Genomic DNA, 24,547 nt, shown 5'->3' with positions numbered 1-24,547 from the left:
AGAAGCAGTCCACAAAACTGTCCCTGAGGAAACCCAGACATAGCACTGACTAAACCAGACAATGTTTTAAAATCAGCTACTTTAAGCATATTCAAAGAACTAAAAGAAACCCATGTCTAAAGAACTGAAACTATGAGAATATCAATAAAAGATAAAAAATTATAACAAAAAAAATTGTGGAATTGAAAAGCACAATAACTAAAATGAACAATTCACTAGAAAAGTCAGCAAACCTGAAAACAGATCAACTGAGATTATCCAGTGTGAGGAGCAGAAAGAAAACAATTTTAAAAATGCATAGGGCCTACAATACCTGTGAGACAACATTAAACATACCATCGTATACATAATAGGAGTTTCAGAAGAGAGGGGAGATAAGAATGAGGCAGAAAGAGCATTTGAAGAAATGTGACTAAAAATTCCCCCAGTTTGATGAAAAACATTAACCTAAACATCCAAAAAAGCACAAGGAATTACACAGAGGATAAACCCAAAGAGATCTACACCTTAGACACATCATCCTAAAACTGCTGAAAAAGGAAGAGAGAATCCTAAAAGAAGCAAGAAAGAAACAACTTGTCACAGACAAACATCTTTAGTAACATTAACAACTAATTTTTAATGAGAAACCATGGAGGCCAGATGGCAATGGTGTCAAAGTACTGAAAGAAAAAGACTCTCAACCATGAATTCTACAACGATTTTTCATAACAGAAGGAGAAATTAAGACATTTACAGATTTAAACAAATACTGAAGAGTATCCCTCAGGTTGAAATGAAAGAGCACTAGATAGCAGGCTGAATCCATCTGAAGAAATAAGGAGTATGGTGAAGGTAACTACATAGGTAAATATAAAAGACAGTATAATTGTTTTCTCTCTGTGACTTTTTCTTCTCCCGATTTAAAAGGTATAAAAGGATGTATGTATGGCAATAATAGCACGAAGGAAGGAGAGGGAACAGAGCTATATAGGAGCAAACTTTTTGTATATTATTAAGATTAACAGTATTAATTTCAACTAGAATAAAATTAAGTTGTTAATTATAATTCCCAGAGCAACCACTACAAAAATGAATTAAAAATATACAGTACAAAACAAGTGATTCAAGTAATACACTTGAAAATATCTATTTAACACAAAAGGCAGTACTAGAGGACTAGAGGAATAACCACCCCAAAAAACAATGATATATATAGAAAACAAAGAGCAAAACAGCAGATGTAAATTCCACTTTATTGGTAATTATGTTAAATGCAAATTAATCAGGCACTCCAATCAAAAAGCACATACTGGCAGAATGGGTAAAAAACATAATCCAATTATATACTGGCTATAAGAGACACACTTGAGATTAAACAGATACAAATACACTGAAAGCAAAAGATCAAAAATGTTATAGCATGCAGAAAGCAACCAAAAGAGAGCTGATGCAGCTATTCTCGCAGCAGAAACAATAGACATTAAGACAAAAAATTGTTACTAGAAACAGAGAATGTTTTGTAATAACAAAAAGGTCAATCCATCAAAATTACATGCCACTTATAATCATGTGCACAGCTAATAAGAGAACCCCAAAATATATGAAGTAGAAACTGACAAAATTGAAAGGCAGAATTCAAAAATAATAGTTAGAAACCTTAGTACTTCGGCCGGGCGCGGTGGCTCAAGCCTGTAATCCCAGCACTTTGGGAGGCCGAGACGGGCGGATCACGAGGTCAGGAGATTGAGACCATCCTGGCTAACACGGTGAAACCCCGTCTCTACTAAAAAATACAAAAAACTAGCCGGGCGCGGTGGCGGGCGCCTGTAGTCCCAGCTACTCGGGAGGCTGAGGCAGGAGAATGGCGTGAACCCGGGAGGCGGAGCTTGCAGTGAGCTGAGATCCGGCCACTGCACTCCAGCCTGGGCGGCAGAGCGAGACTCCGTCTCAAAAAAAAAAAAAAAAAAAAAAGAAACCTTAGTACTTCACATTCAATAATGGATAGTATAGACAGAAGATCAAGGAAATAGAAGACTTGAACACTATAAACTCTACAAAACGCTCCACCTAACGACAGCAGAATAAGGAATGTTCTTTAGTATGTACTATGTGTTAGGCCATCAGATAAGTGTCAATAAATTTTAAAGGAATAAAAATCACAGAGAGTATGTTCTCTGACCACAATGGAATGAAACTAGAAATCAATACCAGAAGGAAATTTGGTAAATTAATATGTGGAAATTAAGCAACAAACATCTAAGTAACCAGTAAGCCAAAGAAGAAATTGCACTGGAAATCAGAAAATATGTTGAGATAAATAAAAACAAAAACACAACATACTAAAACTTATGGGATGAAGTAAATGCAATGCTTATTATAGGGAAATTTACAGCTATATATGCCTACATTAAAAAAGAAGGTCTTAAATCCACAACCTAACTTTCTATCTTAAGAAATTAGGAAAAGACAAACTAAACCCAAAGCAGGCAAAAGAAAAAAAAAATAAAGAACACAGCAGAAATAGAGAACAGAAAAAAAGTAGAGGGGAAAAAAAAAAAAATCAATGAACCCAAAAGTTAGTTCTTTGAAAAGAACAAAATTGACAAACCTTCAGCTAAACTAAGAAAAGATTCAAATCACTAGTGAGGAATGGAAAAGGAGTCATTACTACCAACCTTATATTAATAAAAAGGATTATAGAAGAACACTATGCAACTGTATGCCAACAAATTACATAGTGCAGATGAAATGGACAAATTCCTAGAAAAACCCAAACTGTTGAAACTGACTGAAGATGACACAGGAAATCTGAATAGACCTAAATCAAGTAGAAAGAACTTCCCACAAAGAAAAGTCCAGGACCTAGCCAACCACGGTGGAGAGCACCTGTAGTCCTAGCTACCTGAGAGGCTAAGGCAGGAGGAGAGATCATTTGAGCCCCGGAGTTCGAGGTTGCAGTGAGCCAAGATTGTGCATTGCACTCCAGCCTGGGCAACAGAGCAAGACTCTGTCTCATAAAAACAAACAAACAATCCATGACCAGACTGCTTCCCTGGAATCTGGGGAACATTTTAAGAATTAACACTATTCCTTCTCAAACTCTTTCAAAAAATAGAAGGGAACACTTCCTAACTCATTCCTATGAGGCCAATATTGCCCTCATACCAAAATCAGATAAAGTTATCATAAGAAAACTACCAACAAATATCCCTTATAAATTAAATCAGAAAAGTCTTTTTTTTTTTTTTTTTCCCCTCTAAAGACACACCATCTAGATCCCTTCATCCTCCTGTCCCAAGCCGAACTGGTTACTCTTCAGACCTCCTGTACAGCACTATCCTTGAATCTCCCTTCATAATCATCCTAGAAATTCTCTTTACTCTTCTCCTGTACTGCATCCTATTTCCCAGATCCCCCTCTTTTTAGTTATCCCATCACTTTGATGGAGCCTGTGCCTTTTAGTAACTTCCTGATATGGCACTTTTGAAGTAAAGATTCTAACAACCTCATACGTTTCATATTTTTAGCCTCCTACCACACTTGATAGATTGGTATAGAATGAAGAGTTTGGAAATAATTTCCCTTCAGGATTTTGAAGGTATTATTCCATTACTGATTACTCTCTAATGCTACCTATTTCTAATCCCTCCTTTGTGCTCCATTCCCGAAAGCTTTCTTGATCTTCCCTTTATTTCTGGTGTCTGAAATTTCACCATGATATATCTTGATGTTCTTTTTTTCAGTCACCATGTTGAGCATTCATGAGCCCTTTCACTGTGGAAATTCACATAATTTCTTCCATTTTCTCCCTTTTTTTTTTTTTTTTTTTTTTTTTTTTTTAAAGACAGTGTCTCCCACTGTTGCACAGGCTGGAGTGCAGGAGCGCCACCTCAGCTCACTGCAACCTCTGCCTCCCAGGTTCAAGCGATTTGCTCAGATTACAGGTGCATACCAACACGCCCGGCTAACTTTTGTATTTTAGTAGAGACAGGGTTTCACCATGTTGGCCAGGCTGGTCTTGAACTCCTGACCTCAGGTGATCTGCCCACCTCGACCACCCAAAGGGCTGAGATTACAGGCATGAGCCACCGCATCCAGCCAATTCTTACTTTTCATATGTTGAACGTGCATGCAAGTGTGATCCTCTAGTTTTCTTATTTTCTCCCACTTTACAACTCTTTTTGTCCTCCTCTGTGAGCGTTTTCTCAACTTTATCTTCCAACCTTCTAATAAGAATTTAATATTCTGAATTTCCAATTATTCTATGAAGTGTTTCATATTCTAAATTTCTAGAAGCTCTTCTTTTCTGGGCACTGCTTTTTCATAGCATCCTTTCTTGTTTCAAAGATGCAGTATCTACTTCTGAAGAAATCAGTAACTTTTTATAAAAACTTGTCTTCTTCTTAAAGTATTTCCATTTCCCTCTTCTCTTTCATATTAAGGTTATCCTCAAATATTTGGTGATCCTTAATCTCATATTTAAGGTTGAGGCATTTAAAAGTTGCCTAGAGATTCTGTCTTAATGAGGAGACATACTGTAGAATTATCCATCTGGGCCACATCTGTTATCAGTTAGACATTTTTCCTGATCTCATCAGTTTGCTGTCACAGGATGAATCTTTTAATCTCACAGCTAGATGGGGCAAGAACTTGTCAGCCAGTATTCTCCGAACTGGGAGGGAAAAAGAGATTGGGAATAACTCTCAGATCAACATGTAGATTTTCATGTAATTCTCTCTGTTTTCCAGTATGATGCCCTTAACCTGAACTGTGCTTACTGTTCTCAAGTACAGAGATCCTCAGGTTGAACGTCAAAGAAGAAAACTTGGATGAGGCAGGAGTCCCTTTCCTGGAACCATCAGTGTTGCTCACTTGTTACACAGAATTTTAGACAATTCCTTCAGAGGTCCCTGCAGACACCAATTCCTGAAGCATTCCAGGGCCCTACAGCACCAGTTCTAGACTAATTCTAGGCCTTCTCCACTGACAGCAGAAGGTTCAGCTTTCTCTCATCTACAAACAAATGGAGATAGGGCTATTCTCAAGAACTATGGAGCCATACACAGGTATTAAAAAGCGACTACTTAAGCAAGCAACTCAGAGCAGCATTTTCAGAAAAGCTTCCTATACCACTAGTTCATCAGGATAATCAGAAAACAGCTGATAGTTCTGCTGACATTCCTTTTCACCCATACTATCATACAGAAACCTCATTTTTCAGAGATGTAGATGAAATCTCTAGGTCCCAGTGATAGTAGGGAGCAACCCACTGTATTTTGCTTTAGCTGATCTGCCTCATCAGATAACTTGGACAAAGTGAAACATACCTCCTGATTTTACCACGTTCCCAAAAACCTCACTATTAATGTCTTTACTTGCTGCAGTTAAATGGTAAGTAATAATTGCGCAGATGAAGGTGATTCATAAATAACCAAGGTTGAAAAGCACAGTAGAAAGAAAAAAACTGACGGCAGAAATAACGGAGGGCTGTGTGCCCAAAGTTGGAAAGGACTTCATCAGTACTGACCATCAGAATAAAAAGGCTGGTCTCAGTAGCTCACAATTGTAATCACAGCACCTTGGGAGGCCAAGAGCACTGCTTGAGCCCAAGAGTTCAAGACCAGCCTGGGCAACAAAGTGCGACCCGTCTCTACAAAATAGTCATAATAATAGAAAGAAAAGAATGGCTTATGAGAGCTTGGGCAACACCTGTTGGAAAGGAGCGAAGGGGAAAGACTTAGTGCCAGCAGAGAACTACTGCATACTAAATCCTAAAAGCTTAATTTAACTGTGACAATGTTTAAAATGTAAATGTTAAGCTAAAACATGGTATCTTAAAACTCTAAAACTATTAGTTCCCAAGCTTCTGTTCTATTTCCTAACTCTTAAAAAAAAAAACCACGAGGATTTAAAAAATTGTATTACTTTTATAATTTTTCCTGTTTTTCTAATTCTATTTTAAAAATGACCTTTACCCATTATAAAACATAATGTACATTCAATTTAGGAATTATTAAAAACCCTACATCTTAAGAACATTATTTTCCTATAAAAGCAGAGTATTCCCAAATGTTCCTATATTTTAAAACAAGTGTCTACTTAAAAACAAATATAAATACGTAGTACTCATTGTTAATTTTTATTATTTCCTGTTTTCCCACCAGCTCCAATGCAAATTATAATGTCTCTTAAGCCATGAATAAAATATAGAATTTTAACTCAAAATTGAGCATACAAGTTCTTACCAGTTACCTTAAATATTCTTTACTTAGGAAAACACCATTATAGCATAACTTTCTTGGTTTTCAAAATAAACTTAACAGAAAAAAAAGTCCAAGCCAGTTTTTTTTTTTTTTAAGAGAAAGGCCTACCTCAATTTAGTGCTAGTAAGTTATATGCAAACTCTATCTCCATTTATTTTGAATATCAGAAGATAATAAAATTCTCATTCTTATTTTAGCTCTGTACTACAAACTGAGGAGCCACAATATTTGATTTGACTTATTTAAAACTACATATCCTTACTCTTAATATACCCTTCCCACTCACCAAGATAATAAACACTAACTGGCCTTCCTCACTTCAATCTCCTCTCCAGTCATGCTGTATCTGGCTGCTAATCATATTTCTTCATGTAATTCTGTTCAATGATCTTCAGAACTCCTTATTTCCAATTTCTAATCCAAACTTCTTTAGATCCCTCCAGCTCATGCCACAATCTTATTTTTTACTATATTCGTTTAAAATAGACTCTAACCAAGGAAAATGCATGCATTCCACAACTCTCATGTCTGTGCTTTTTTTTTTTTTTTCCCTGAGCCGCAGTCTCACTCTGTCACCCAGGCTGAGTGTGGTGGCACAATCTCAGCTCACTGCAACCTCTACCTCCCAGGTTCAAGTGATTCTCCTGTCTCAGCCTCCCGAGTAGCTGGGATTGCAGGCACCCACCACCACACCTGGCTAATTTCTTTTTTTTTTTTTTTTTTTTTTTTTGTATTTTTAGTAAAGACTGGGTTTCACTATGTTGGCCAAGCTGGTCTCAAACTCCTGACCTCAGGGGCTCCACCTGCCTCAGCATCCCAAAATATCTGCGCTTTTTTAACATGCTCTTCCCCCTAGCTGTTATTTCCTTCCCTTTTCACCAACCTATACGTACCACTTCTTCAAAATCTAGGTTAAAAAATTATTTTTGTCAAGAAGCTTTATTAATTAATCTTATTACAGATTTTATTTTGTCAGCTCAGTAATTTAAATGTTTCACAGTTAAGTACTCTTCAAGTTATATCTTAGATCATGAGCTCTTTGGAGTAGACGCCATATCCTGTGCTCTGTATATGTGCATCCCTACTCCTAGTGAAGCATTAGCTGAATTTTGTATGACAACTAACCCAGTTAAATAAAACATGTGAAAACTGGGGGAAATACAACCAGACAGACAAGACTTTTCTGAATACAAAAAAACTGAAATCTCCCAAAACTAAATTCAAATGTAACATTCATTTTTGTCAAAACAACATGTAAACATAGAACACAAACTTGAGTGTATTTTTTCCTACACACATTAGTTCTGAGGATGATAATTAAGAAAATTCTAATTGTTTTATGTTAGTGATTTTCTAAATCTAGCCCCCAAAAGCTGTTATGTATAAAGTCTCAATATTTTGGAGATAATAATCATATAGTTTTTTTAATGTCTAATTTAACCAATTTGCTTTAGCCTTTTATACTTCACAAAAGCTACAATAAGAAAAGTTGACAGGCGAGATTTTATTATTTCTTCAAGACAAATACTAAAATCCTTGGAGCAAGAGTATATTAAACAAATTTATTACAAATTCCAAAAGACAAAACTTCTTTATATAGAGTAAATATTTTCATTTATAAACTCAAGAGCATTCGCAATCCAAATGCTAATGAGAAAGTCTTTTCATATCCATTTCTGCACAATTTACATATTCATTCTTCAAAACTAGATATACTAGAATGTGAAGACACATTTTTTATTATTATGTACTTTTAACAACTTTATTATAATACACATTTCAGAAAAAAATTCTTTATCTGCAAAGCACCAATTTAATATTTCTATACTACATTAAGGTTTCTACTATTCAGTATTTACAAAAAATAATGCTACAACTATTAATTCCATTTGGGGAAAAAAACTGATTCAAGCACTAAAAGTAAAAACCATGATGAACAATTCTATTTCAGTTTTCCATTTATAAAGTCTCCTACATGGGCTTTAACCATTCACACTTGTAAGCAACTGTCCATAAGGTAACATTCTAGTTATATTCTACTTTTCTGTTGGACAGGTTAGATATCTACCTATAAAAAAAAAAGTACACCTATTTATTCCTACTTCTAAAACTAAAATCAGAAATACCCATATACCTTAATAAGCAACCTAAAATGCCTAATAGCTAACTGATAAAATGCCTGGAAGCTACTATCAAAGAGGCTCCAAAAACCGTTATATAAGGAGGCAATCCACAACCTCCTCCACCTACCTCCTGGCTATATGCCTAGAGAACACTGTAATGACAGCAAGCCAGGCAACTATATTATCGGTGGAGGCAACTCAAATCTCTGCATTCTAAACAAAATATCAAGTCATAAAACTAATGTCTAAAGGAGTACTATTATGAACACTAAGAAGCACCTCTTTGATTTTGTCACTGGGGGGAAAAAAGGGCCATAGTACCAAATTTCACCTGATTTACCTCCCAATTCATAACAACGCCAAACAAGGACAGAAGAAAAGAGAGATGGATTCAAGCATCAATTCTCACTAACCTTGGGAAGGAGAACAAATATGCCATAAGAAGTTCAGAAACAAAAACTCCAGCCCGGGCAACATGGTAAAACCCCGTCTCTACTACAAAAAAAAAAAAAAAAATAAGCCAGGCATGATGGCGCGCACCTGTAGTTCCAGGTACTCAGGAAGCTGAAGTGGGAGGATCGTTTGAGCCTGGGAGGTGAAGGTTGCAGTGAGCTGAGATTGCGCCAATGCACTCCAGCTAGGATGACAGAGTGAGACCCTGTCTCAAAAGAAAAAAAAAGGAAGGAAAATAAAAAGAAACAAGCAAAAACTAATTTATGGTGATAGAGATTAGAGGCTAGAATAGTGGTTACTTCTATAGGGAGAAATTAATAGGAGGGAGCACAAGGCGCCTTTAATCAGTGAAGAAAAACATTCTTCTACATCTCAATCTGGGTAATTCATTTAAAATAGATAGGCTCTAACCAGGGAAAATGCTTGCATTCCACAACTCTCATGTCTATGCTTTTTTTACATCCTCTTCTCCCCAGGTGTAACCCAGTACCTCCCAGTACCTGGGAGTTACCTGGGTATACTTATATGTATAAATTTATTGAGTTGTACTTAAGATTTGTGCACCTCACTGTAAGTGCACTGTAAGTTATACCTAAATAAAACACTTAAAAACAAGTAACCAATAATAGCTAAATCTAAAAACCTTTTCTCAATTCTCATCCTTCTTTATAAATCCATCGTATTGTTAATTACAGAACATCAATATTCCCTAAACGAAACTCTTTCCCTTTTGAAGATCCACAAGGCTTTGTTAGGATGTTTTTTCCAGCATTTTCTGTGGTGTCACATTAATTCTCTCTAAATATTAATTCAATATTTATCTTTTTTTTTTTTTTTTTTTTTGGCGACAGAGTCTCACTCTGTCACCCACGCGGGATGCAGTGGCATGATCTTGGCTTACTGCAACCTCCACCTCTCAGGTTTAAGCGATTCTCCTGCCTCAGCCTCCCAAGTAGCTGGGATTACAGGTGCACGCCACCATGCCCAGCTAATTTTTGTATTTTTAGTAGAGGTGGGATTTCATCATGTTGGCCAGGCTGGTCTCGAATTCCTGACCTCAGGTGATCTGCCTGCCTCAGCCTCCCACAGTGCTGGGATTATAGGCGTGAGCCAATGCACCCAGCTAATTCAGTATGTATCAAGTGCTCATGTATGAGACATGAATTAGGCACCCTCCAATACATATTCGCAGTCACACACACACACACACCCCAAACTATATTCCCTAAACTGGATTCAAGCCACTCTATTACCTGGTATCAAACTGTATTTGCTTAATTTTAATTCCCATCACTTCTTTATGGGAATATTCTTCTCAAGCATTTTCTGTTTTCAGCCATTCTTTACTGTTCAGTTCTATTTCTATATTATTCTTTCTCTGTACCCCTATAGGACTTACTATCTGTAATTGCACTGTCTAACACAGTAACTGTATGTGGCTACTGAATACCTGAAGTCTGGCTAGTCTGAATTGAGATGTGCTTTAAGTATGTAATACCAACAGATTTTGAAGACTTAATATGGTTAAAAAAAAGAAAAAATGTAAAGTAGTTCAATCATGTTTATATGTTGAAATAATAGTACTTGAGATATGCTGTGTTAAATAAAAATCCATTAATAAAATTTCACCTATTTATTTTTATTTTTTGATGTAGCTATAGAAAATCTAAAATTGCATTTGTGACTCAACTTATATTTCTATTGTGCAGGGTTGACCTATACAATCTATTTATAAATGCCCACAAATTATCTTTTTCTTCTTCTTAAACTAATACAAATTGTATATATTTATGGTATACAACACATTTTGAAAAACATATAAATTATGCAATGGTTAAATTTAGCTAATTAACATATGGATTACCTCACTTAGTTATATTTTGTGGTATGAACACTTAAAATGTACTCTCCCAGCAACTTTGAAGTATGCAATATTAACTATAGTCACTATGTCCCACAAATTATATCAACATATAATGCCATCTTCCCAATGAGTGCCAGAATTCGCTTTTTTCTTTTATGAAGTAAATAAAATTATATTAGGAATTACTAATAGTAACTACATAAGTTTTAAGTGCCCATTTAAATTTAATATCCCTTTAAGATTTTTCACAAGGAAGCGCAAGGCATTTCAAAGTGTTAAAATATATTTTAAAAAGTTGTTTTCAGATAGCTATAAATTATTCAATTTCTCATCTGTATTTTACTTATATCCAATTCTAAGTTCAAATGTCCCACCAGCAAGGATAGATGGCATGATTAAACCTGTAGCAATCCAAATCCCATAAAGTATTAGTTCTGATTAAGTCTGATTTTTTTCATCTTAGTCACTCAGTAAAGGGCAGCATCCATTTTGGTCAATATCATTGTATCAATGTCCAGCAGCCAAGACAAAGAGCCTTTATATGGTGTTATGAATAGACAATGTGAGCAATACGACACCACTTGAAATAAGGGTAGGGAGAAAAATGTTTTTATAATGCTAAGTTTTAAAACTAGGAGATGAAACTTACAAATTGTATAACAACTAGGTAAAAGGATATATATAAAAGAAGAACAGGAAGGTAGAACAGAAAGGTCTTCTCTCCAGACCTTTCTCAAGATGTACCTAGGTTCAAACTTGGCTGCTACACTATTAAGTGGATGTGTTTCCTCACATGTAAAGTGGGAATATATACATCACAGGATTATTAAAAGAATATAGTAGATGCTTACTTAATGTCATCTGTCTTTAATACTAATAATTATATAATGGTAATAAGATTATGGGTGACTTCACCCCTCACTTTCCAAATTGCTGTAAGTATTTTCCAAGCATAAATGAAAAACTTACAATTTCATACTAGCACCCCTCCTCATGTGAACCTAAAATTATTTTTATAAGCTGTCTTTGACAAATTTGCTTATAAGCTTAAAATCTGTGTTTGTGCTAGGAGGTTAGTGGTAGAAAGAAAATTAAAGAGGGGGAACTGATAACTTTAACACCATACCAGCACAGACATATACAAAACAAAGTGTGGAGAGGAAAACAGCAAAAGGAAATGCTGTTTGGGAAATTCCCAACTCAGACTATCCAATGAAAAGATTAGATTCCACCCTCCTCAATCTAGCTACCTACCAGTCACTCCTCACTCTCATCTTGGGTTTATATGTACATTACAAATATGCATAGTCACTGACCTTCTTCTCTCTACTAATGGTCACCACATGGCCTCACAGTCAAAAATTGAAAGAAGAGTGAAGAAATTCAGGATGTGTAACAAAGACAAACCAATGCACTGGTTGGGAAATAACTTCATTAAAATGTACTCATTCCCAAGTGCATCTACTCATCTGCTGACAGTGCTGGGAATGCATTCCTGAAATATTTAACCTGGTTATAAGATTCTACTGCTACAATCAGAGAAGGCACACTTTGATGCCTACTTCTCACTTCCTCTATAACAACCTTGTCTTTATAGGCATGGCTTAAAATGGTACATTAGCAAAAGTATACAACTCCAAATCACTCACAGGTGAAAATTTCAAGTTCATGTAGAAAGAATAATCAAACAATGGTAACAATAACTATATTACTCTAACAACTAACACTTACTTTACTCAGTATTGTGTGCCAGAAAGCTAAGGACTTTACACGAATTAGGTAATATCAACCCTAAACCTCTTTGAAGATGGTAATTACTAATTCCACTTGCTTAGTGCTCACACAGCTAAATCTGAACCCTGCCAATTTTACTTCAAGGCTTACACTTTTAAAACTTATCACATCCTGCCTCTTTATATATGCATAATTACAATTGCAATTGTGATTCTGTGTGTGTGTATATATATGCACACAGGTGTGTGTCTGTGTGTAAAGTATTTAGTGAGTCAGTAGCAAACAAAAGGCAATTCCAACTCTGTGAAGGCTTTTACCCACCTTCACAAACCAACAATAAATTGGGAATCACCCCTCTCCTCCCCACTAAGTGGTGCTCTGAAAGTGCTAGTTTTACAATCATACATCACTTAAGCATGGATGTACATTCTGAAAGATGCGTTCTTAGGCAATTTGGTCACTGTGCAAATATCACAAAGTGTACTCAAACCTACATGGTAGAGGCTGCTTACACACCTAGGCTACTTGGTATAGCCTATTGTTCCTAGGTCACAACATGCTCTTGTAAAGCATGTTACTGTACTGAATACCATACACAATTGTAACATAACTGTTAAGTATTTGTGTATCTAAACACAGAACATAAAATACAGTAAAAATACAGTATTATAATCTTACGGGACCCCATCGTAAATGAAGTCCACTACTGACCAAAAAACACCATTACGCTGCACATGACTGCACTTAACATCTTTCTCAAGAAACTAAGGAAAGAGATACCTGTAAGTAAAATATTAATCTTTTCAAAAAATTAGATGGAAAATTGATTGACTACAGGTAAACATGCTTTGTAAAGTGTAAAGAATTTTAATCTTAACACTTTATTAGGTATTTTTATTTTCAATTGTCTATTTGGCTCAAGACATATTTATGTTTCTAGAGTTTGTACAAAGTCTTTCTTTTTTGAGACAGGGTCTCACTCTGTCACCCAGGCTAGAGTGCAGTGGCACAGTATCTGCTCACTGAAGCCTATGCCTCCCAAGTTCAAGCGATTCTCCTGCCTCTGCCTACCAAGTAGCTGGGACTACAAGCACGTGTCACCACGCCCAACTAATTTTTGTATTTTTGGTAGAGACGGGGTTTCATCATGTTGGCCAGGCTGGTCTCAAACTCCTGACCTCAAGTGATCCACCCACCTCGGTCTCCCAAAGTGCTGGGATTACAGGTGTGAGCCACCACACCCGGCCTGTATAAAGTATTTTAAAAGCTGTATTTCCAACTTAAAAGAAGATATACATATCAAAAGGCTTAACACATAAAATCTGCATTCATCACTCTAACCCAACTTCAATTCTACCAAAATCTAGGCTAGCAGAATTAAGTTTCATGTAACAAATCACTTATCTTTATTTTTACTTACAAGATCTGTTTCAAGGATTCCAAACGAAATGGAAAGACTACAGCTAGCAGACAGAAGGGGTAGGGCCAAGATTAGTAGAAGGAGAGTGGAAAGAAAATCTCTCAGAAACGCTAACCTTAATCCAGTCTCACTTTCGCCCAACCAAGAGAAGTGTGCACTGCTGCTGCTTCTGCCCTGGCAGGCTCCTCGTCCTCTTCCTCTTGAAATCCTCTGCTTTTTTCCTCCTGGAAAGTTAGTCTCACAGGGTTGTTTTCCTAACATTTCTCAACTGTCAAAGGATTTCTTATGTTGAAATTAAAAGAAAAAAATCTACTAACTCTCCATAATCACATAAGAGTTCCCAGGAAGTTCAAAAACAACAGTAACTCCTGCCAGGCACGGTGGTTCACATCTGTAATCCCAGCACTTTGGGAGGCCAAGGCGGGTGGATCACCTGAGGTCAGGAGTTCGAGACCAGCCTGGCCAACATGGTGAAACCCCATCTCTACTGAAAACACAAAAATTAGCCAGGCACAGTGGCAGGCGCCCGTAATCCCAGCTACTTGAGAGACTGAGGCAGGAGAATCACCTGAACATGGGAGGTGGAGGTGGCAGAGAGCCAACATTGTACCACTGCACCCCTGCCTGGGCAACAAACTGTGACTCTGTCCCCCCACCAAAAAGAAAGAAAAAGAAAGGATAGTAACTCTATGGTTCAACTTGGCAGATCGGCAAAAAAAAATAGAATGCAGCAACTACGACCTTGGAGAAGAGAAAACACCTTTTTCATGGGAACTTCCTCTCCTTGAAGAAAGAATTTAATTTAGAGTTCTACTACCCTCAGGGTCTCCTGTGATCTTCATGTTTGTTTCTTAAGGAGAAGAGGAGATATCTTTTAGCCAACCAGCAGGGTGAGCTAGTGCTAGCATCAGTTCCATGATTCTCAAATCTCCCAAAACTCAATGGTGTAAATGGCTTGCACTATTGATAGCAATTTATTTCCCTGTAATAAACCGGAATCAAAAACACCACGTCTAGAACTGCTTCAGTCAATGCTATACCTGACAACTTTACTCAATACTTACAGATTCTCCATTTATGACACATTCTCTTCACCAGAAAAATAACAAGTGTAAATAAAAGCTCATCTGAATATGTATCCATAGTATCCACTCTTCATTCTCTTGTTTTATTTTACAAGGTTACTAATTTAAAACATTTAGAAAACACTTTTAAAAAATGGCTAAAACAAGTGCTCTATAAAATTAGGGTTAGATAACTCAACATGCCAATTTCTCTATTTGCTACAAGCTACAATCGTCTTAGGACCTGACTGAAAAGCCTTCCCACAAGAATAAGATTCACTTTTCCTTCTAGAATCATCACATCCTAAGAAAATGGTCAAAATAAGTAACCCTAAAGAACAGTATTTAGGATGACAGAAAAAAATGGACCTGACCTTTCTCTAGATTGCAGATATCCCACCACTTCTATTCTCCTTGAAACTTTCTTTTCTCCTCCTGCTACCCATTAACAGTCTCAATTCACCCAAAACACTATCATAACTTGAAGGACAAATTAAAACTGGAAAATGTTTAAGGTTGGCAGGTGACAGACGACTTTATAACTACAAATAACCTGAAAGTGACTCTAATTTTCACAAAATGAAAGTGTAAGTAAATCCACTCACATAATATTGAAAATTGTAAAACAGCTTATCAACTTACAAAAATCAGTAATTTAAAAGCACCTGAAATGACCCATAAAAACTTTTAAAACCTTAAAACAAGTTAACTTTTTGCTAAATTTGACATTCAAAGAAGTTAAAGATCACTGTAGGGTCGCACCATAAATGACAGTCACTACTTGTTCAATTTCCTGACAGACCTTAGAGATACCACTCAGTAGAAGCAGTAGTCTTAAAAAGTTGTTTTAAAAAAAAGGAACATTCTGAGTGGCACATTTGTTTATCCAACCAAAACACTATTACAAAATGAAAGACACCATTATTTTCAGCATTGATCTCATTTCTTTTCTTATGTAATAACTGGCAATAACAGCAGTTATTTCAAACTTTCAAAGAAATTTATCAAGTACCTGATTGTTTTTTAATTTTTCAATTTCTGGGTCATGACTACATTTGGAAAACCTTAAAATTCAAAAGCAACATTGCTCTGAAACTATCCGATATTTCTGTATTTTGTACCTGATTTTGTTTCACTGAAAGTCACTTTAAAAACTAAGTTACCATATAATATGAAAGTTTTTTGTTTTTTGTTTTGAGACGTAGTCTCACTGTGTCGCCAGGCTGGAGTGCAGCGGCACGATCTCAGCTCACTGCAACCTCTGCCTCCTGGGTTCAAGTGATTCTCCTGCCTCTGCCTCCCGAGTAGCTGGGACTACAGGCGCGCGCCACTACGCCCAGCTAATTTTTGCATTTTTAGTAGAGACAGGGCTTCACCATGTTAGCCAAGATGGTTGGTCTCCATCTCTTCACCTCGTGATCTGCCCACCTCGGCCTCCCAAAGTGCTGGGATTACAGGCGTGAGCCACCGTGCCCGGCCAATACGAAAGTTTTAAACTTATTGTCACAGAAGTTCTCATGAACCTAATAATACTTAATTAACAAGTATTCTCAATAACATCCCCTTTTTTAACCATTATTAGTTGTAGATATTCACCTTCTCATCCCAGCAATATGACAAATACAAACAGCAATGGGTAGAGGCTGAAAGGCAATTTTCCATTATGCCACTAACTTAATCATCTCTGGACCTCAATATATTGTAAAAGAGGAGGGTAAGAGCAGTTGTTCTTTGATATTCCTTCCACAGTAAAACTACATGATCCAGGAAAACATTTGCTAATGTTAATGCATCTCCTACTCATTAATACAAGACTGTTCTGTATTAGAAGAAAAGCTAAAAAAAGAGAAAATATATATCTGAAAAGAACAAGGAAATGAAAGTTAAGTAATTCTGAAAAATTCAAATTTCAATTTGAACACAGAGACCTGAACACTGATGTGTTTAAATATCCCTCCAATCAAGGAATTCTGTTAATAGCCAACACAAAACATTAGGTGTTTCAAAATCTTGTACTTCATTAGTTAATACCAACACAAAGTATGATATAATTGCAGTACAACTTTGTTAGAAATCGTAAGGCTTTTAAAAGCAATACATACCACTGCATTAATACTAATCAAGCTTTATGTTTCACCAATTCAAAAGTCTTAAGCTAGATTATAGCCTTATTATAAAACCGAGTTTTTTCTTAGCAAACCTACTAAAATGCAGTATTACTGCCACCAAGTTCCCTAGATACTTACACATGCCACTGAAGGCAAAGAGCCAGGTTTCCTTTCTTTGAGAAACTTTAGTTGTCTATTTTTTGAAACGTTTTCCTTCTTATGGGACCAAAAACTGTTTACAACTAAAGCAAACTACTGCAGGGAGGGAATACACAATTAAAACAAATCTACCATCCAGATGCAACAAGCGTGGAATTAGTCAGGACTGGACAGGATAGACAGTGGTGTTTTGATACTTCTGTTGAAAGTATTAACAAGACAGGACCATCATTCGCCCCCAATTATGTTTATCCCCTCGTTGAGTTTGATGATCACACAAAATCTGAAGTCTAAATATAAACGTTTTTATATTCAAAGTCAGTATTACTTATACAGTTCAAGAAAACTTTTCCACTAATGTTGCTAAACCATAGATGGATCCCAACAAGAGTTGTCTGTAGAAGTCTCGTAACAAGTAACCTTTAGCTCCACCACCTAAGCTTCCAATCACTGAGAAGAGTCTGGGACAACTCATCTTCAGGTTCACGGGAGAAGTGGAGCACACCTGCTTTCCTCTGGCAGAGTCACTTCCCAGGGACACAAAGGCCAGAGAATCAGACCTGGAGAGGCAAAAAGCTTTAGCTGGACACCCACCAAGCCCTGGCAACCCAAACACTTCGAGAGATTTACCTCTTGCTGTTACTTCCCAGGCACCTAGTCGCATAAGATCTTGCAGGACGGGGGGAGGGAAGGGCTATGCAGTCCTGTCCCAAGTAAGGGGAGGGGTGTGTACAGTAAATGCCGGAGCCGGCGTTTCTGGCCACAACCGAGCAGCCTCAACGAGAGGGGTTGGTGACCGCTCTCGGCCCGCCCCGTTACTCAGTGCATTGCAATGGCGACCGCCAGGCTCCCCAAGCCGCCTGATCTCGGCCCCTTCCCCCTACTGCTCACTGGCTGCTCGGCTTCATGTGACTAAACAAAACCCCCAAGTCTAGTGCCCAGCTCAGCCCCTTTGTGTCCGCTACCGGATCCTCCGACGCCGCAGCGGAAAGGCCCCCCCATCCCTCCGCCGAGTCCCGCCCCGCGGCGGCGGCCGCCGCTCACCTCAGGCTCCGTGGCCCCCAGCGACCGCTGCGGCCGCCGCCTCCCCGAACCCGGGACCCGGGCTCCTTGTGTAGCACCAACTCCGCCTCCTCGGCCGCCGCCGCCATCTTAGCCTGTGCGGCAAAATGCGTCCTTTCGGATGGTTGGGACCCAGCCTAGGGCGTAGCTCCCCGGGCTCGAGAGCCGGAGGCCGGGTCCCCCAAGTTCTTCCGCCACCCTCAGTCCCGCCGCTGCCACAGCCCAGAGGCCTGAAACCCACTCGGGTCCCGGCGAATCTGACCAAATAACCCCTGAAACTCACAGTTTGGTGCCGTGTGCGTCAAACCGGGGCGACGTTGGGAGCGCGCGGCGTCCCCGCGTCACACGCCGTTCTGTACGCTACTCGGCTCCAGCGGCCCCCCTCCGCTCCCCGCTTTTCGCCTCCAGCCCCGGTTCCCACGGCGCAGGCGCGCTGCTTTCCCGCCTCTGCCGGGCTGCGGGCCGCGGGGGTGGCCAGCGAGGAGCTCCCGGAAAGCTTCGCACTGGTGGAGCGTCTGGGCCAATTAGACAAACGGGGGCAGCGGAAACAGTGCACCACTGTTCTCGGGTGCCAGAAACCAAACAAGGTCACCTCCCCCAGCGCTGACCTAATCACTCCCAAGGAGGTTCCCGCCCCAAAGTAGGCACGCTCCAAATATGGTGGTGCCCAAACTCTGCAAGACCCAAGCACTAGGCATGCCTAGGCCCTTTAAGGTGGAACAGGCCCAGGTTTGAGTTCCATGATCACGAGCTTGCAAAAATCTCTGTTATTTCTTCCCGTTGAGGAAAACAGCCGAAGAATGCAATATTTGCCAATCACAACTGTGGAGTAATGGCAGAGGGAAGGTTTTAGGATCTTAAGGGGGCAGATGGTTGGGAGTTGCTTGATGGCCAGGCAGAGCATCAAGTGTGACATCTCAGTTACCCGGACAGCCGGCCCTAAAAGGTGGCCGAGGTTTGCTCCAGTTTGACTCTCTGAGGATACTCTCTCCCTGCCTTACTGAAAGTGTCATGGTTCTACGAATTAAAGTTATATAAGAAGCACCTAAGATGCTGGTTAACCCTTCAGAGAATCAGTCCTGAGAGGGTTCTGGAAATTTTCATTTTTAACAAGCCTTCACCACAGGATCCTGGGGGCAGAGAAACACTGAGTGGGCTATTATTTTGGTTTTCGACTGAGCCAACAAGAAACTGCTAACGTGTTTAAGATTAACCAAGAGTTCTTGAGAAATCTACTGGTCCCGCCTTAATTATTTGGCTTCTCTGAACCTCTGTTTACTCATCTAAAAAATTAAAAATAAAAAAGTTTTCTTTAGTTGTACAGTTGTCATTACTGTGGCCCTCCAAACCCTCAAGATGTTATTGACATTCAGAAGAATATACCATAACTGCATTTATTTGAGAAGAATGAGAAACATTCTCTTTCCTATAGAATGATGCCTTCGGCAACAGCAAACATAGATTCCAAACAACAAATATTTGACTAAACACATTAATTGCTTTATTACTTAATAGCTAACACTTGAGTGCTTACTGTTTACCAGACATTGTTCTAACTTGTTTGATTTCATTATAACCCAATGAGACAAAGAGAAGTAAGGTGATTTTCTCAAAGTCACACAGTTCTTTGGGTTCTTTATCCCAGCTACTCAGAAGGCTGAGGCAGGAGAAGGGCATGAACCGGCGAGGTGGAGCTTGCAGTGAGCCGAGATCTCACCGCAGCACTCCAGCCTGGGAGACAGAGAGAGACTCCGTCTCAAAAAAAAAAAAAAAAGAAAATGCAAATCTTCCTTTTTTATTTATATGAATGTGTAAACAATAAAATATAAATACGTATACATTTGCAGTCAATGGGGAAGGGGTGCACTTTGGATCATTTCATTTGCAGAATCCATTAAAATTGGACATTCTCAGTTTACTATTGGACTTAGAACAAAAATATTATGCACTATGGAAATTCTCACATTATATCACTGTAAAAGCAGTTACTAAGAAAATAATTGTCATAAATGTGCACCACTGACTAACGCGCAGACAAAACACACAAGCAAATAGAACCACTCAGAACTCAGCCATGATCAGAAACGTGTCTCACTAATGAAGCTGCTTTTTACACTAGAACTCAGCAACTGAAGTGTAATACTGTGGAAGTCATAATAGCAGTAAAAGTAATCACAGTAATTATAATAGCAGAAGTAGTAATAGTTGATGAAACGCTGTACAAACAAAATAGATCTCAAAAACTGTCTATGAATAGGAGAAACATAATGACAGAAAACTTGAATAAAGTAATGCAAAAAGAAAAAAAAATACACGTAAGGTCTCTGTTGAGCCGCAGACGCGGGTCTCTGTTCTGCAGGATGTGGTTTGTAAAAGTTATTAAGAATAAGGCCTACTTTAAGAGATACCAAGTGAAATTTAGAAGATGACAAGAGGGTAAAACTGATTACTATGCTCAGAAACGCTTGGTGATACAGGATAAAAATAAATACAACACACCCAAATACAGGATGATAGTTCGTGTAACAAACAGAGATATCATTTGTCAGATTGCTTATGTCCGTATAGAGGGAGATATGATAGTCTGCACGGCATATGCACACGAACTGCCAAAATACAGTGTGAAGGTTGACCTGACAAATTAATGCTGCAGCGTATTGTACTGGCCTGCTGCTGGCCCGCAGGCTTCTCAATAGGTTTGGCATGGACAAGATCTATGAAGGCCAAGTGGAGGCGACTGGCGGTAACTACAATGTGGTAAGCATTGATGGTCAGCCAGGTGCCTTTACCTGCAATTAGGATGCAGGTCTTGCCAGAACTATCACTGGCAATAAAGGTTTTGGTGCCCTGAAGGGAGCTGTGCATGAAGGCTTGTCTGTCCCTCACAGTACTAAATAATTCCCTGGTTATGATTCTGAAAGCAAGAAATGTAATGCAGAAGTACACCAGAAGCACATCATGGGCCAGAATGTTTCAGATTACATGTGCTACTTAACGGAATAAGATGAAGATGCTTCAAGAAACAGTTCTCTCAATACATAAAGAACAGCGTAACTCCAGACATGATGGAGGAGTTGTATGAGAAAGCTCATGCTGCTATATGAGAGAGTCTAGTCTATGAAAAGAAGCCCAAGAAAGAAGTTAAAAAGAAGAGGTGGAACCGTCCCAAAATGTCCCTTGCTCAGAAGAAAGATTGGGTAGCTCAATGAAGGCAAACTTCCTCAGAGTTCAGGAGTGAGCTGCTGAGAGCTAAACCAAACAATTTTCTATGAGGATTTTTCAGATAAAGACAATAAACTTATGGACAGAAAAAAAAAAAAATACAGGTACTGGAAAAATCCAAAGACGAGTTATGTGGCTCAATGCCAAAATATTTAAGGAAATCGCAGTTGAGAATGAAAGTCAAGATGTGGAAAACAGTTTGACTCTGGGAGAAAATTCATAATACATTGTGAATAAAATGATGCTCCAATGAATACACCTGGTAAATGTTTTAAAGAAAGAAAAAGCAAGATGCTGCTACTGGTTTTTGTTGTTGCTGTTATTTTGAAACTTTTATTTTAGGTTCAGGAGTACATATGCAGGTTTGTTATACAGGTAAACTCATGTCACAGGGGTTTTGAACAGATTATCTCGTGACCCAGTTACTTAGCCTAGTACCCAGTAGTTATTTTTTTCTGATCCTCTCCCTCCTCCCGCCTTCCACCCTCAGGTGGGCCCTAGTGTGTGTTGTTCCCTCCCTTGCGTCCCTGTGTTCTTATCATTTAGTTCCCACTTATAAGAGAACATGCAGCATTTGGTTTTCTATTCCTGAATTAGTTTGCTAAGGATAATGGCCTCCAGCTCCATCCGTATTCCTGCAAAGGATGTGATCTCATTCTTTTCATGGTTGCATAGTATTCCGTGGTGTATACATACCACATTTTCTTTATCCAGTCTACCACTGATGGGCATTTAGGTTGATTCAAGTCTTGGCTATTGTGAGGGGTACTTCAATGAGCATACATATGCATGTGTCTTTATGATAGAATGATTTATATTCCTTTGGGCACATACCTAGTGATAGGATTGCTGGGTTGAATGGTAGTTCTGTTTTCAGCTTTTTAAGAAATTGTCACACTGTTTTCCACAACAGTTGAACCAATTTATATTCCCACCAACAGTGTATTTGTGTTCTCTTTTCTCTGCAACCTCACCAGCATCTGTTATTTTTTGACTTTTTAATAATGTGGTTACTGTTAATATGTTAAAATCTGACCATATTTTACACAGTATATGAATCCATTAGTTATTACCAGATTACCAGTGAATGGAATTACCTGATAAAAAACATAAAGTAAGTTGTGGTCTCAAATGACTTGCTCAAAAACAAAATGCAATTCAGTCTTGAATAAAAACAAATAATTCTCCTCATTCCAATACTTCATAATTCCAACCAAAAAGAAAGAAATGAAACATTAATCTACTAGTAATAAAGTCAAATCAAGTGTGGATTTTGCTCAGTATCCCACTAGTTCTGGATCAACCTCCTAATACCAAAACTGTAAAGCAAGTCACTCTTGTGGAACTGCAAATAGTTCAGTATGTTTGTTCATTGGAGTGGGGGTAGGGAGGATGTGTGGAGTAGAAAGAGAGATGATGTAAACAGCAACCAAGTTTTATACTTATTTTTGTCCCATGCTGACCTGAGCACAGAACTTTACACATAGCAGGTATGCGATAAATAATTCCATTCAGTTCAACTAACATTCATTGATCGTTTACTCTATGCAAGGTACTGTACTAGGCACTGTCAGAAAAAGATGAGTAAAACAGTTCCTTGAAGCTATTCAATAGCTTTTATACTTCAAGGAAAGAGCTAGACAAAAAGGTACAATCAACTCTCAATTTACCAGGGAATGGAAGAGATAAGGAAATAGATAATAAAGTTCTCCAAATCTCAATTAAAACAAAGCCTCGTAAAACATAGTACAAAAGAGATTTAGTATACACATATTTAATGAAAATTATATCTAATATTCAAGAACACATTTGCTATGCTACTCAGCGTATCATTATGCATGCCCCCTGAAGGATGTGAAGGTAAATAGAACACACTCAGCTCTCAAATATTTTATGGTGGAATGGATCAAAAGTTGCGAGTTCACATGCACATGAAACTTGCATGTTAAAACTGACAAAGAAAGAGATCAGCTCATTGTTCAACTGGTGCCTCACCTAGTGTTGATGATGCTGTGGTATCATTTTCCTCCAGAGTTTGGCTCTTAGCTTTGCAGGCTGAGAATCAGTTGAACTGGAGTTGATCAAGCTCAGTTAGATGAAACGTATAAGAGATTAATGAGTAAATCAAATGCTGATATATTAATTCACAATAAAAGTTTTGACTGCCAAGCATAATGGAATACCTAAGCAGACCGGTCAGCACATTCCCTCTTTGTAGAGAAGGATGCTAGGAACACCAATTTATTTTCTTGACGAGCATAGAATTAGATAAATATGATCTCAGCAGATGGGATCATGAAACTTTGCTAGCAAACTGTACTCCGCCGTGATGATGTACCTCTCAAGGGAATTTGGACTCTTTAGTCTGCTTTCACCCCAGGACAATAACTCTTTTAAGAGTTAAAATATTTCTTTTAAGATGTATAACATACAAACCACAAGAAGATGAAGTATTTATAATTCATATTTCATCAATTCAATGACACTTTCTAAAAAATGTTGTAACATTTCAAATTGTGTCTTACAATCATAATTTGTAATTAGCAGTTTTTTCTTTCGTAGGGGTTCATAAAATAATGGCACACCTTTCAGTGGTATCTTAGAATCTAATGGAATACGATAATTGCATGACATTTCTTTAAACTCCCTTACTTCTGTTTTGGTAAATTGACTTTCATCAAGTTAGTAGTTGCCCCACTACATCATTACTTAGAGAGTTTAAGTTCAAAAACTATGTCAAGCTTTATTTTCCTCAATTCATATTCTGATCAGGCTGTCGTAATTGAGCTAAGTTCCCAAGGGATAGAGGACACTGGAGGATACTTCATCCGCAAATGTATTCTTAGCTTCTAAAGTAACCCAGACTTGGCTGTGTGCAGTGGCTCACACCTGTAATCCCAGCACTTTGGGAAGCCGAGGCGGGCGAATCACCTGAGGTCAGGAGTTCAAGACCAGCCTGGCCAACATGGTGAAACCCTGTCTCTACTAAAAATACAAAAATTAGCCAGGTGTGGTAGCGGGCGCCTGTAATCCCAGCTACTCAGGAGGCTGAGGCAGGAGACTCACTGGAACCCAGAAGGCAGAGGTTGCAGC

General features: G+C 38.3%; 1 protein-coding gene, 1 long non-coding RNA gene and 1 pseudogene across 40 annotated transcripts in view; 1 reads left to right on the top strand and 2 right to left on the bottom strand.

The window, feature by feature from the left end:
• ZNF644 (zinc finger protein 644) overlaps positions 1–18,816 on the bottom strand; it is a 101,476-nt gene extending 82,660 nt beyond the window's left edge. For 9 of the 39 annotated variants that reach the window (XM_074001831.1, XM_074001868.1, XM_074001906.1 and 6 more), the window contains exons 1-2: positions 18,516–18,816; positions 17,150–17,730 (exon numbers count right to left, since the gene is read on the bottom strand). Coding sequence is in view for 1 of the 39 variants with exons in the window: in XM_045367455.3 (XP_045223390.2) it covers positions 18,215–18,321 (107 nt within the window). In the remaining 38 variants the exon portion in view is untranslated. Of the gene's footprint in view, positions 1–8,908; positions 9,027–17,149; positions 17,731–17,800 lie in introns of all 39 variants that reach the window. The other 30 variants (XM_065518861.2, XM_065518911.2, XM_074001917.1 and 27 more) reach the window with 9 other exon arrangements.
• LOC135964693 (uncharacterized) lies at positions 9,814–15,105 on the bottom strand. The gene is made up of 2 exons (XR_010577225.2): positions 14,408–15,105; positions 9,814–13,476 (listed from the first exon to the last, which is right to left on the bottom strand). It is a non-coding gene; the product is annotated as an uncharacterized lncRNA (long non-coding RNA).
• A 1,776-nt stretch (positions 18,817–20,592) lies between the features above and the next one.
• Positions 20,593–21,485, top strand: LOC102133335 (large ribosomal subunit protein uL18 pseudogene; annotated as a pseudogene).
• The last annotated feature ends 3,062 nt before the right edge of the window (positions 21,486–24,547 follow it).

The sequence above is a fragment of the Macaca fascicularis genome, chromosome 1 (assembly GCF_037993035.2).
Source record: "Macaca fascicularis isolate 582-1 chromosome 1, T2T-MFA8v1.1".
Lineage (NCBI taxonomy): Eukaryota > Metazoa > Chordata > Mammalia > Primates > Cercopithecidae > Macaca > Macaca fascicularis.
The sequence above is the reverse complement of the archived record's forward strand: the minus strand, read 5'-3'. Positions and strand labels throughout refer to the sequence as shown.